This window comes from Scyliorhinus torazame, chromosome 17, assembly GCF_047496885.1.
Source record: "Scyliorhinus torazame isolate Kashiwa2021f chromosome 17, sScyTor2.1, whole genome shotgun sequence".
NCBI lineage: Eukaryota > Metazoa > Chordata > Chondrichthyes > Carcharhiniformes > Scyliorhinidae > Scyliorhinus > Scyliorhinus torazame.
The window spans coordinates 76,416,312-76,430,705 of NC_092723.1; the positions used below are offsets into that span (position 1 = coordinate 76,416,312).

A 14,394-nucleotide genomic window follows, 5' to 3' on the forward strand; every position below is an offset into this window, starting at 1 on the left:
CTAGTAATGCTGGAACATCATTGGTAGATATTGTATGTTTCCCATTGGTCAAGCTGTATGGTAGCTCCGCCCTGCAAGTCGGGATATACGAGCCCGTGCCGCCCCAGCAGCCTTCATTCTGTACCTGAGCTGCTGGGGCAAACATCTAGCTTATTAAAGCCTTCAGTTGGACTACAACCTCACTTTAGTAGTCATTGATCGTGCATCACTGCTCAAAGGAATTGTCATATTAGCGATGAGATGAAAGATCGGTCATGGTGTGGATGTTAACTCTCAGAAACTGATACATGATTGCAGTCTTTAAAGCTTTATTTGATTCAACAGGAATAAAATATCCTGTATCAGTGCTGAATTACAAATATTTCCACCTACTTTAATTAACACACACATTTGAAGAAACCTGCTCTTCAGTAACCCACATACATTCTCAAAAAACATTCCCACAATCTCTAATCCCCAGTCACAATTCTGATCCAGGTCGTAGACCCACCCATCTGCAATTTCTTTCCTCGCCTGTCTTCATTAATTATCCCAGCACAGAAGCTCTGTCCCTTCACTACAGACAGAGCAAGCACACTAAACCAAGAGTTCCCTGCACACTACTCCTTGATCATCATCCTTCAGTAGGGGAGACAGTGGTGTGGTAGTAATGTCACTGGACTATAAATCCAGTGTTCCTTTAGGGAAATAAATCTGCCGTCCTTAGCTGGTCTGGCCTACATGTGACTCCAGACCCACAGCAATGTGGTTGACACTTAACTGCCCTCTGAAATGGCCTTGCAAGCCACTCAGTTCTCGTGCAATTCGGGATGGGCAACAAATACTGACCTTGCCAACAATGCCCACATCCCATGAAAAAAAATAAAGGAGAACAAAAAGTATCTCCAAACACAATAAATAACCCAACACAAAGACATCAGAGAATATCAAACATCTTCAGATAACGCACTCTCTTCCCAATGCACACACACACACACACAACTAGAAACAGTACTCGGGATAGAAATGAGATATTCTGTGGCAATTGATTGAATGTAGAAGCAGGTACCAGATCTGCTGGCTCAGGGACTAGCTCCACATTCAGCAGTTGGCTATGCTTTTGTAAACCGTGTGATATGGGATACCACCTGCTCTGGAATAGTGTCACAGCTTAAATTGACCCTCACAGCGGCAGAGAGGGCTGTTCAGTTACCACCCTGGAGCCTGTTTTGGGGGATGGCAGGAATGATGCTGCCCTCAGTAAAATGAGAGTGCTCAGCGGGCACTGTGACCATGCAGGCAACCCACCATTAACACTACAGGGCAGCATGGTGACACAGTGGTTAGCACTGCTGCCTTAGCGCTAGGGGCTCAGGTTCGATTCCGGCCTTGGGTGACTGCATGTGTGGAGTTTGCACATTCTTCCTGTATCTGCGTGGGTTTCCTCCGCGTGCTCCAATTTCCCTACACAGTCCAAAGATGTGCTGGTTAGGTGGATTGGCCATGCTAAATTGCCCCTTAGTGTCCAAAGGTTAGGCGGGGTTATGGGGATAGGGCGGGGGTGTAGGCCTAGTCAGGGTTCTCTTTCGGAGGGTCGGTGTAGACTCAGTGGGCCAAATGGCCTCCTTCTGCACTGTAATGTTTTAAAGTAAGTATCCACCCAAGGACTGCCTTTAGAACTCAGCATTTATTGGAGATGGAATGTGAAACGAAAAGCCTTTTCTGCAATTCAACCCATCCTCTGGTCCAGGTCTGATGGGAAGATTCCCCCTTCTAAACAGTCCAAGCATTATTCTTAGAACAACGACATGGTAAAATCTGGCCACAATAATGTCACATTGTCTGTCACAGGAACCTGTCCACATGCACATCTCAGTCATGGGAAATAGTGTGAAGAGAGAGTGGTTCCGGATATTCAACATGGTCAGGTAATGGTGGTAACTGCACCACCTCTTACGGTCATTTCCTCAGCTCACCGGTGATCCCACTTCCTGTTGTAACAGTAAAAGACTGATGACTTTGTCCAAAAACAATAGTGCTGAGTAACCCCGCAGCAAGCAGTTTTCAGTCTGTGCCATTCTACAGTGTCAGGAAGTGAGAGCCATCTCCAGACAGGAAACAGAATTGTCCATTCAATCTGGACTTGGATTGTTCTCTGTGTTGTTTGCTGTTTCCTGCCGAAAAGATAAAGAAAGAGCATTACACATAGTAGTTGCGCTATGTGATTTTGTTACTGGGCTAATAATCCATGGCCCAGAATTTCACCATGACAGAGAGGGTCTTCCAATTTTCACGGGGTCAGGAATGGAGACTGGGGTCCATTTCACCTGCGTTTGGTTTGCGGGGCAGCAGGTCATTTAAATCATCATCTGCCTTCTCCGAAGTGGGATTTTTGTAGGCCGGGGGTGTGAAACCCGGAACATGCTGATTGAATCAGTTAAGAGCCGGTCCGAACTTGGTGGTTTTTTTTGGATAGCCAGAGTATTCCTTTGGAGAGGCAACCTATGGCCTCCACTCACTCCCATGGTCCTGTTATAGCCCCATGACAATTTAGTGCCTACTTAGTGCCAATCCATGCCATCCCACCCACCATCTTTTCCTCGTTGGATCTGGTCCTGGGACATATTTGGGCGACGCAAGGCTCCCTTTGAATTGTTGGAAGAACACGTAAATGTGTGTAAAATGTGCACAAATAGGCTTTTATGAATGAGAGTATGCTTCTTCAATATAGTGAAGTCTGCGACAGACATTTAGAACTTCATTTTATAGAACTTTATTTTATCTCATTCCTGAAATATGCCCAAGTTGGATACTGCGAGAGTTAACATGGTAGGTGTAAGGGCAAAAGATGGTGAATGGGGCGACATGGGCTGGCATGTGCTGGCATAAGGGCTGTAAAGTGTCTTGGGGATGAGTGAGGGCCATAGGTTGGTATAGACGGTATGAAGGGCGATGGAGTGGGTGAGGGGACTTGTGGTGTCATGGGTTGACATGAATGGGGTACAGGGAGTGCATGGGGATTGAGGGCTGGAGGAATATTTCATTTTTTAATCCTTATTTTTAAACATTGCACACGGTGACACAGCCTGAGGAACATTTTCCGCCCAGTCCTTGCCTCCGCACCCAGCGTCCACCTCAATCCATCCTGGTCACCGATACTGACTTCTAATGCAGCCTGATTCCCATCCTGGACTGAAAATCCAACGTCCAGTTTGCTATTTTTAAAGTTTAGGTTCACAGAGCTGGGAATTCCCAGGAGTGAAAATCTGGGCCCATGGGTTCAAATCCCACCTTTGCCATTTGAGAATTTTCTTTCAGCTTGTAAATCTGGAAAAGTGGAGCTGGTCCCAGTAAAAGTGACCACAAACCTATCAGCTCGTTGTAAACCTCCCCCCCTTCTCGTCCTCCACTTTTCTTGTCCTTATCTATTCGAGTTGATGCATTATTCCATCCCTGCACCAAACTGATGGGCTCTTACCTGCCCTCTGAAGTGATCTAGTAAGCTACTAGACTGTGCCAAAATCATGGGTTGGATTTTATAGCCCCCCCCCCCCCCCCCACCTACCACCACCACCACCACTGGGTATGTTTTTGGTGAGTGGCTGGCCCGCTGGCTTCCTGCCCACCCTGAAGATAACCCCTAAAGTCTGCAGCCCACCTAATTAAAGATCAATTAAACCTGTAAGCAAGGCCATTGACCAGAATTATACACTGCCATGCTGTAATGAGGTTGGTGGGGACAGGCAGCAAGGGTGGGCAGGCTGTTCTTTTGTGGCCTGGATGAAAAAAGGCTGGAAGGGAGGAGGGATGCCTTATTCAGGGGGTGCTCTGTGTGCATCCTTGGGCCTCCCTCCCAAGGTGTCAACATCCCCCTTCTCTCCTCACACTGCCCCCCACAAATTGGCCTCCCTGGGTGCAGGTTTACTTGCATTGGAGGAAGTATTAAAAAGAATATTGAATCATTGGAGGCAGTATGGGAAATATTTACAAGGAGTTGAAGGAATGTAACAATGAGCAAAGATTGACATTTGGAAAATTAAATGGAGACCTGGTAGAAGTCTTCAAAACAATGAAGGGGTTTGTTAGGATGAATGTAGAGAAACTGTTTCCACTTGTGAATGAGTTCAAGACAATGGGACATAAATATGAGATTGCCATAAACAAATCAAATGAAACATTTAGGAGGGTATGATTTAACACAGAGTGGTTGGCACATTGATGTAGTCAAGGGGAGGTTTGATACATCTGAGAGGGATGAATTAATCGAGGCTTACAGATCAGGGCGGGAAGGGGTAATTACAGGAAAGGGAGGCTTCTGTGAAGTAATAACATCAAATGGGCTGAGTGGCTTGTTTCCATGCTGTAGATAATTCTATTACTGACAAAAAATACATGTTGTCAAAGCTTTTCATCTTGCTTTCATCAGGTCCATTCACAAGAACACCAAATGTAAAGGAAGCAACAATTTATACTTCATGAGAAGAGAGTGTTGATTAGTTGTCAGGTGAACTCTGATTGGTACAGGCATTGCCATAGAGAATGCACCTGTTAACTGATGACTGACATGAAACTGATAACTGGCGCATTCTCTATAAAAAGCTTCAGCAGCATGTGCATTTTCTCAACAAGACTCAAATTCTGTACGACTAAATGACTACAGATAATTCTATGTAATTTCATGCTGAATATATTACAATATTCCGGATGACACCTCAGCAACTCTGAATTTATTACCCCTCATTCTGGATTGCTAGCTGTACAAGATGGACATGGCACCCACCTTTTCACAGAAACTGGGCAGCTGCCAACATGACTCCTGGAGATACTGGCTCCCGAAGCCAGTAATCCGTTTGATCTGATGGTTACAGATCCCTGCTACCTTCGCAGTAAAATCAAGTGTGAAAGCAAACTTGACAAGGTCAGGATTCTCTTGCGTCACCTTGCTACTCACTTCACTTTCGATGTATTGGTCTGCCAGTTCCTTGAAGGAATTGTAGCTGATGTCTTTGAAGAAGGTGGAGAGCAGTGAATTTCTTTGAAGCTACCAGAGACAAATGAGAACTGAAATCAGGAACCAGTGAAACACAGAAAGCGCTTTGCAAATCCTTACCAATTGCTGCTAATATATCCGGTCATCTAAGAGAGGGGATTTTCTGCTCCCACTTTCCTGTTCTGATAGTCCAGGCTGGATACATTTAAATGTAATTATCAGGCCTGATAGTTCCCACTCACGCTTAGATTATCCAATCATGTTGGCGGGAGGACATGCCAATGTCAATCATGGTCGATCTCCCACAGCGGGCACCTGGCGGGTCAACCCCACTCAAGGAGTTCAGGTGGGTCTTTGGTTCAGGGGGGGGAAGAGGGCAATGCCCTGGCACTGCCAGGAGGTAGTGCCAGGGGGCAGTGCCAGGAGGGGGGTGGGGTGTTCCTTGTTGGGGGGAAGCAGGAGGGTCCGTGCGTGGATGTTCCATGTGGGAGGAGGAGGTGTTCCAAGGGAAGGATGATGTTGCGTGACCTGCCCCTTGGAATTTCTTTTTCCATGTGCCAACCAATAAGGTGGAGGAAACCGTCATTGGGGCTTGCTGCCACACTCTCCAAAAATCTGAGAAAATTCTGCCCCAAGTCATTATTCGATTATATGTGCATCAAAAGACTGGATGCAACTATTCTTTAGAAGATGTGTACCTCAAACATATATACTTATTAAAAATCAAGTTGCTGCACACAGGTCCTGTGTATCACATTTTACTTCCTGCTACAGTGACATTATCATATGTTTGTATCATTTTCTTCCCCAAATTCCTCACATCCAATTTTATAATGGAAACTGTCTATGTTAACATTACACTAATTTCAAATCTTTAGATGGAAAAACCTCCTTTCAAGCAGGAACCCTCCTGGATTCATCAGCTTCTGTGTATCAGGTCAATATTGATGGAAAGCCTCTTCAGGAATAGCCCCCAGTCACATGACCTTCGCTACTGCGAAGGACAAGGGCATCAAGTGCATTGGAACACCATCAGTTCCAAATCGCACATCGTCCTGACTGGGAAATAAATTGGCGTTTCTTCATCGTCGGTGGATAGAAGGTGCCGGAATTCCCTCCCGCACAGCACTGTGGAAACACCTTCACCACGTGGACAGCAGCAGTTCAAGAAGGCAGCTAATGACCTGTTTCTCAAGGGCTCGACTATAAATGCATTGTCAATGATACCCAAATCCAGAAATCGAACAAAATAAATTCACGCATCTCACCTCTGTGTCAACACGATCGCCAATGTTTTGCAGTATTTCAATGATTTTGTAAATGGAGTTGTCCACTGTCGGGAAGATAAAGCAGATTGTCATTGATACCATCCAGGGTGAATTCAGATTAGAATTAAATCAAAAAACAGGATCCGTTTAGCCGCATTATTTGTTGTATCTGTTTTGCAGGTCAGACCAACCAACAATAAATTCCCCAATCTCAGGACCTCTCACTCTCGTATAAATCTCATTAAAGGTTGTGAAAGGTTAAATAAATCTGATGCAAGAAAGTGCCATGATTGAAATATTTGCTGACAATTAATGTGACCATCAATTCACTTGACGACACGTGTAGAAGTAAACCGTGGTTTTAATCAGCTTAGAACTGAGCCTGCCTCTGACCGGTACAACACTGAAGGCGGCCCAGTAGGTCGGCAACTCTTATACTTCCTGTAAAGGGGGTGGAGCCATGGGCGGAGCCCGTACATACCCCAACATATCCCCTGTGGATGAAGCCACACAATGGCCCATAGGTAGAGCCCACAGGGTTAATAACATAACACAGTGCACTGGTGAATTATCAGTAATTATACATTCACCACATTCACCCCCTGTTTAAAAATGAAGTCCGGCGGGGGTGACGGGCTCATAGATTCAGTCGGTCCGGTGCCCGGATCGTACGTTGCGACCGCCGAAGCACTGGTGTTGCAGCCGCTTCGGGTGGCTGTGGAAGTGTGTCCGGAGCAGGCACAGGCGTGGACTCGAGGAGCGGCTCTTCCGGAGCTTCATTCCTGTGGACCAGTGCGGCGGGTGGGAGGGAGCGCGGGAACCATAAAGGGGTGGGGGCGCTGAACATGGGAGGTTGGACAGGACATAGTGTGGGTGATGCATTAGTGGGAGTGGTGTTGGAGCCTGCGGGCGCCAAGTCCCGGAGGGAGACGGTATCTTGCCGGCCATCGGGGTGTTCGACGTACGCATAGTGTGGGTTGGAGTGCAGGAGCTGGACCCTCTCTACTAGGGGGGTCAGTCTTATGGCTCCGAACATGTTTTCGGAGGAGGACTGGACCCGGTGTCATCAGCCAGGGCGGAAGCGAGGCCCCTGAGGCAGCTCCCCTAGGGAAAACAAACAAACGGTCATGAGGAGTCTGGTTTGTGGCCGTGCAAAGAAGGGACCTAATAGAGTGGAGCGCATCGGGGAGGACCTCCTGCCAGTGAGAAACTGGGAGATTCCTGGACCGCAGGGTCAGTAGGACGGTCTTCCAGACCGTCGCATTCTCCCTCTCCACCTGCCCATTTCCGCTGGGGTTATAACTGATAGTCCTGCTCGAGGCGATACCCGCACAGATTTGGCAGTCTCTGGTTATAGCTCTGACCTCCTCGGTGGAGTAGGGCAGGTTGCGGGCCTTGATGTAATGGGCGAGCCGGGTGACTCCCCGGGTGGCAGAGGTCATTGTGGATAGCCCGTAGTCGGTCATCTTGCGCGCTGGCCCATGTGCCGCGGGACAGGGCATTTGGGGACTCGATGAGCTTCCCAGGACGATATACTATATCGTAGTTATAGGTGGAGAGTTCGATTCTCCACCTCAAGATCTTATCATTCATGATCTTGCCCCGCTGCATATTGTCAAACATGAAGGCAACCGATCGTTGGTCGGTGATGAGGGTAAACCTTCTACCAGCGAGGTAGTGCCTCCAGTGCCGCACGGCTTCCACGATGGCTTGGGCTTCTTTTTCGACCGAGGAGTGTCGAATTTCGGAGGTGGTGAAGGTGCGTGAAAAAAACGCTACCGGTCTGCCTGCTTGGTTGAGGGTGGCGGCGCGAGCAACCTCTGAGGCGTCGCTCTCCACCTGGAAGGGGACGGACTCGTCCACGACGCGCATTGCAGCTTTGGCGATGTCCGCCTTGAGGCAATTGAAGGCCTGGCGGGCCTCAGCTGCCAGTGGTAAAAGGGTGGCCTTAAATAGTTGGCGGGTTTTGTCCGCATACTGTGGGACCCACTGGGCGTAGTAGGAGAAAAATCCAAGGCACCTCTTCAGGGCCTTGGGACAGTGAGAGAGAGGGAGTTGTAGGAGGGAGCGCATACGGTCAGGGTCGGGCCCTAGGACCCCGTTTTCCACGACGTAGCCGAGGATGGCTAGCCTGGTTGTGCGGAAAACGCATTTCTCCTTGTTGTAGGTGAGGTTGAGTTTTTGGGCGGTTTGGAGAAATCGGTGGAGGTTGGCGTTGTGGTCCTGCTGATCATGGCCGCAGATGTTGACATTGTCCAAGTACGGGAACGTGGCCCACAGCCCGTACTGGTCCACCATTCGGTCCATTGCTCGTTGGAACACCGAAACCCCGTTCGTGACGCCAAAGGGGACCCGGAGGAAATGGAAAAGGCGGCCGTCTTCCTCAAATGCCGTGTAGTGGCGGTCTTCCGGGCGGATTGGGAGCTGGTGGTATGCAGACTTCAGATCCACCGTGGAGAACACGCGGTAGTGAGCGATCTGATTTACCATGTCTGCAATCCGGGGAAGGGGGTACGCATCGAGTTGCGTAAACCGGTTAATGGTCTGGCTGTAATCAACCACCATTTGGAATTTTTCCCCGGTCTTGACGACCACCACCTGAGCTCTCCAGGGGCTATTGCTGGCCTCTAGGAACCCCTCCCGCAAGAGACGCTGGACCTCGGACCTAATGAACGTCCTGTCCTGCATGCTATACCGCCTGCTTCTGGTGGCTACTGTATTGCAATCGGCGGTGAGGTTTGCGAAGAGTGGGGGGTGGTCAATTTTTAGGGTCGCGAGGCTGCATATGGTGAGCGGGGGCAGGGGCCCCCCGAACCTAAGAGTCAGGCTCCTGAGGTTGCACTGGAAATCGAGTCCCGAAAGGAGAGGAGCGCAGAGGTCTGGGAGCACATATAGTTGAAAATTAGCGTACTCAGCGCCCTGTATCGCTAGGGTTGCAGTAGTGCACCCTTGGATTTGCACCGAGTGCAACCCAGAGGCGAGGGATATGGTTTGTTGCGTCGGGAATATTGGGAGTGAGCAGCGTCTTACCATGTCCGGGTGAATGAAGATCTCTGTGCTCCCGGAGTCGAAAAGGCAAGGTGTCTCGTGCCCGTTAACCCGGACGGTCATCATGGAGCTCCGGAGGTGCTTTGGTCGCGACTGGTCCAGGGTGACCGCGCTGAGGTAGCCGGCAGCGTGATCGGAGGTGCTGGGGCGGCACCGCGATGGCTGTCCGTGTAGGTCGTACGCGTCGAGCGGCGTAGCAGATGCTGGCCAAGATGGCGGCCCCCGTTGGCCGAGCATGGCGGGCGGCGAGGAAGATGGCGTCCAAGATGGCGGCTCCCATTGATCGCACGTGGCTGGCCGCGTGGGGGAGGATGGCCAAGATGGCGGCTTCCATGAGTCGCACATGTTATGCGGAGACAGAGTCGGCAGACATGCTGCCACATTGCGGGGTCTGGGGGCCTGTGAGTCTGTGGATCGGGTCTGTGAGTTCGAGTTCTTAGACCTGGCTAGGCAGACCTTGGCGAAGTGTCCGTTTCGCCCGCAGCTGCTGCAGTTCGCATTGCGGGCCGGGCAGTGCAGTCGGGGGTGTTTGGCCTGGCCGCAAAAGTAGCAGGGAAGTACCCATGATGGGTGGGTGGCCGCGCAGCACAGGCCTGGGGTAGTCTCGGGTCGGGGGCCCACGAGGGGGTCGCGTGATCGGCCGGGAACGCAGTAAGGCTCTGAAATGCGGCCTCCAGAGAGGTAACCAGTTTTACCGTGTCGTCCAGGTCTTGGGCCCCTTTTTCGAGCAGGCACTGTCTCACATAGTTCGATCGGATCCCCGCCACGTAAACGTTTCGGACAGCGATGTCCATGTGCTGAGTGGCCGTAGCGGCCTGGTAGTTACAGTTGCGCGCGAGGGCTTTGAGGTCGAATAGGTAATCATCTATCGACTCCCCGGGGCGCTGGCGGCGAGTGGTGAAGACGTGTCGCGCGTATACCTCATTCACAGGCCGCACATCGAGGCGTTTAAGTAGTGCGAGGGCCTCTGTATAGGAAGCGGCTTCGTCGAGCTGGACAGAAATGCGATGGCTCACCCGTGCGTGGAGGAGGCACAGCTTCTGTTCGTCAGTGACGGATGGCGTAGACAACGCGGCGAGGTAGGCCTTGAAGCATCAAAGCCAAAGTGAAACAATTTATTTCGCCTCCGCAGCCTGTGGATCGAGTTCCAGTTTGTCAGGTTTGAGGGCTGATTCCATAGTAGTATTTTAAACTGATTAAATTGATGTGACCATCAATTCACTCGAAGACTCGTGGAAAAGTAAACCGTGGTTTTAATCAGCTTAGAACTGAGCCTGCCTGTGACCGGTACAACACTGAAGGCGGCCCCGCAGGCCGGCAGCTCTTAGACTTCCTGTAAAGGGGGTGGAGCCATGAGCGGAGTCCAGACATGCCCCAACATATCCCCTGTGGGTGAAGCCACACAATGGCCCATAGGTAGAGCCCACAGGGTTAATAACATAACACAGTGCACTGGTGAATTATCAGTAATTATACATTCACCACAACAATGTTGATGACACATCTTCTATTTGACGATGCTTAGAATCTGATAAACATAACTGACACAGTAAAAAATAACTTGTAATTTTATAGTGTTTTTTACGATCTCAGGATATTCCAAAGTTCATTACGGTCACTGAGGTTCAGCTGTGGTCCCTGGTAGAATGTGGCACAATGCTATCATCACTGGAATAGTGATCCAGGGCCCAGGCTAATGCTCTGAAGACATGACTTCAAATTTCACCATGGCAGCAGGAAGGATTTGAATTCAATTAATAAAATCTGGTATTGAAAGCTAGCTTCAGCGATGATGACCATGAACCTACTTTCATAGAATCCGATCTGGTTCACTAATGTCCTTTTGGGAAGGAAATCTGCTATCCTTTACTGTTCTGGCCTATATGTGACTCCAGACCCACAGCAATGTGGCCGATTCTTAACTGCCCCTCTGAAACAGCCCAGCAAGCCACTCGGTTCGAAGGCAATTAGGGATGGGCAACAAATGCTGGCCCAGCCATCGATGCCCATATCTCATGAAATATTTTTTAAAATAAGTCTTGTAATTTGGAGCAGTCTTCTTACTATTTACAATCCGCGCAATTTGGTGTCAATTACAAATAATCTAAATTATTAATATAAATTGCGACCAACAGCCATCCCAGCACTTCTTCATTTGAGGTGAGGACATAAGGGGATGAAACTGAGTCCTTTGCTGAGCACAGAACATTCAGCATCAGAGAGGGGAAGGCCAGAGAGCACAGTGAATACATGGCAAGGGCTAGGTTTAGAAGGGGGGATGGGGTAGTTGTGGAGGGTCCCGGATGGGCATTGGTATCATCAAGTCCTAGCACTGATCCTTATGGAATGCCCACTTTCCACTCTGAATAGCTGCCCTTTATCCCTTCTCTCTTCTATCTGACTTGGAGCTGCTACTTTTTTAATCAATTACTTGTCCCCAACTCCACATGGTTTCATCTTATTTATTAGTCTATGATGTGGCATCTTATTAAACGCCCTTTGGAAATCTAGATAAATGACATCTACTGTATTACCCTTGTCTACTCTCTCTAGTACCTCTTTAAAGGATTTAATGATTGGATTTTTGGATTTGTTTATTGTCACGTGTACCGAGGCACAGTGAAAAGTATTTTTCTGCGAGCAGCTCAAACAGATCATTAAGTACATGAAAAGAAAAGAAAATACATAATAGGGCAACACAAGGTACACAATGTTGGCTAAGTAAAACTTCCCCTTTTGAAATATACTTGACTTTTTATTTCATGTGGTGGACGCTTTATAGTTTGCGGTATTGTCCAAGTGAAAATGAGTTCAGTGGTCACGTTTTTTACAGCTAAACCTACACTAAGGAATTTGATTATCGTGGAGGAAAGGTGTGTATTGTTGACACAAATCTCTCAGCGACTTTCAAATGATCCTAGAGGCAATGAGGATGCAAGCGACCTGGGTAGTTTATGCCATGGAATCAAGATGGAGCAAGGAGAGGAAGTAGGTCTCAAGAACCACCTCAGCCAGTACAGGGATTGAACCCACTCAGTTAGCATTACTCTACACCACACTGTTAGCCAACTGAACTAATAGGCCCCACTCTATTATACTTCTGGTTTTAGGATGCTTATCTTTGTTTTCCTTGAAATGGGATTGTATTATATTTCAGACCAGCAATGTTGAGATGAGGAGTTTCCTGGATATGTTCTGTCTCCCTTCCTAATGAAAGGAGTAACATTAGTTATCCCTTAGTCCTCTGGCACTACAACTTTCTCTGGCAGGTTAGTGTCCAAGGATGACTCTCCTATCTCTTCTGTAGATTCTTTTAACATACATGAATTTAATCTATTCAGTGCAGGGGTTTAATTCTCTTTGAGTTTGATTAGTTTATTTTGTGTTTTTCCTATTTTTATTTGCAGCTACCCAGGGCGGGATTCTCCCGTACCCGGCGGGGAGGGGGGTCCTGGCGGGATGGAGTGGCGTGAACCACTCAGACGTCGGTCCGCCCCAAAGGTGCGGATCCGCACCTTTAGGGGCCAAGCCCTCACCTTTAGGGGCAAAGTCCACGCCGGAGTGGTTGGCGCGCCACCAGCCGGCGGGAAAGGCCTTTGGCACCACGCCAGCCGGGAACGCAGGGACTCCGCCGGCCGGCGGAAGTCCGCGCAGGCGCAGGAGCATCAGCGGCTGCTGACGTCATCCCCGTGCATGCGCAGGGGGTGGGGGGTCACCTCCGTGTCAGCCATCGTGGAGGCTGATGGCCGAGACGGAGGGGAAAGAGTGCCCCCACGGCACAGGCCCACCCGCAGATCGGTGGGCCCCGATCACGGGCCACCGTGGGGGCACCCCCCCGGGGGCAGATCGCCCTGTGCCGCCCCCCCGCCCCCCAGGACCCCGGAGCCCGCTCGCGCCGCCTGGTCCCGCCGGTAAGGGAGGTGGTTTAATTCACGCCGGTGGGACCGGCATTATAGCAGCGGGACTTCGGGCCATCGCGGGCCGGAGAATCGCCAGGGGGGGGCCCGGCGACCGGCGCGGCGCGAATACCGCCCCTGCCGAATCTCCAGTGCCGGAGAATTCAGCGGCCGGCGGGGGCGAGATTCACGCCGCCCTCCGGCGATTCTCCGACCCGGCGGGTGTGTGTATCTCTGATAAATACTTATGCACAGTCATTACTTAAAATGTCTGCCATTTTGCTTTCTCAACCCACCTGTAAAACGAAGACTGGTCATATTGATTACATGTTGGCAAGGACTGGAGATTGGGAGCATGGTAGATTTATTCCTGTTTAAGGAAGCCCTCCTTACCCTTTGACAGTGCTTGAAGAACAACTGAACCACGAGACTGATGTCTCCAGGCTCAATTCGAACCAGTCCTATCCGCCCATCATGGTAGGATAGTGGTTAGCATAGTTGCTTCACAGCTCCAGGATCCCAGGTTCGATTCCCGGCTTGGGTCACTGTCTGTGCGTTCTCCCCGTGTGTGCATGGGCTTCCTACGGGTGCTCCGGTTTCCTCCAACAGTCCAAAGATGTGCAGGTTAGGTGGATTGGCCATTCTAAATTGCCCTTAGTGTCCAAAAAGGTTAGGTTGAATTACGGGGATAAAGGGGATAGGGTGGAGGTGTGGGGCTTAAATAGGGTGCTCTTTCCAAGGGCTAAATGGCCTCTTTCTGCACTGTAAATTCTATGATTCTATGATCTCTATGGCAGGGGCAGGAGGGGGAAGTACAATTGGCCTCAGAGCCCTGGGATTTGACCAATCAGTACACTATGCTGATCAAAGATCATAGGATTTACAATGCAGAAGGAGGCCAATCGGCCCATCGAGGTTGCACCGGCTCTTGGAAAGAGCACCCCCACTTAAGCCCACACCTCCACCCTATCCCCGTAACCCAGTAACCCCACCTAACCTAAGGGCAATTTAGCATGGCCAGTCCACATAACTCTGCACATCTTTGGACTGTGGAGGAAACCGGAGACCGGAGCACCCGGAGGAAACCCACGCAGACACGGGGAGAATGTGCAGACTCCGCACAGACAGTAACCCAAGCCAGGGATCGAACCTGGGACCCTGGAGCTGTGAAGCAACTGTGCTAACCACTATGCTGTGGGCATTCGAGTGGAGG

The 14,394-nt window shown here is 49.8% G+C and overlaps 1 protein-coding gene across 2 annotated transcripts in view; it reads right to left on the reverse strand.

The window, feature by feature from the left end:
- Positions 1–1,336: 1,336 nt before the first annotated feature.
- The window catches only part of LOC140393956 (uncharacterized), a 31,601-nt gene continuing 18,543 nt past the window's right edge, over positions 1,337–14,394 (reverse strand). Inside the window, exons 4-6 of one of the 2 annotated variants that reach the window (XM_072480648.1) lie at positions 6,238–6,302; positions 4,931–5,020; positions 1,337–2,153 (exon numbers count right to left, since the gene is read on the reverse strand). In XM_072480648.1, coding sequence (XP_072336749.1) covers positions 2,112–2,153; positions 4,931–5,020; positions 6,238–6,302 — 197 coding nt within the window. In that variant the 3' untranslated portion in view covers positions 1,337–2,111. Of the gene's footprint in view, positions 2,154–4,759; positions 5,021–6,237; positions 6,303–14,394 lie in introns of both variants that reach the window. The other variant, XM_072480647.1, reaches the window with a different exon arrangement.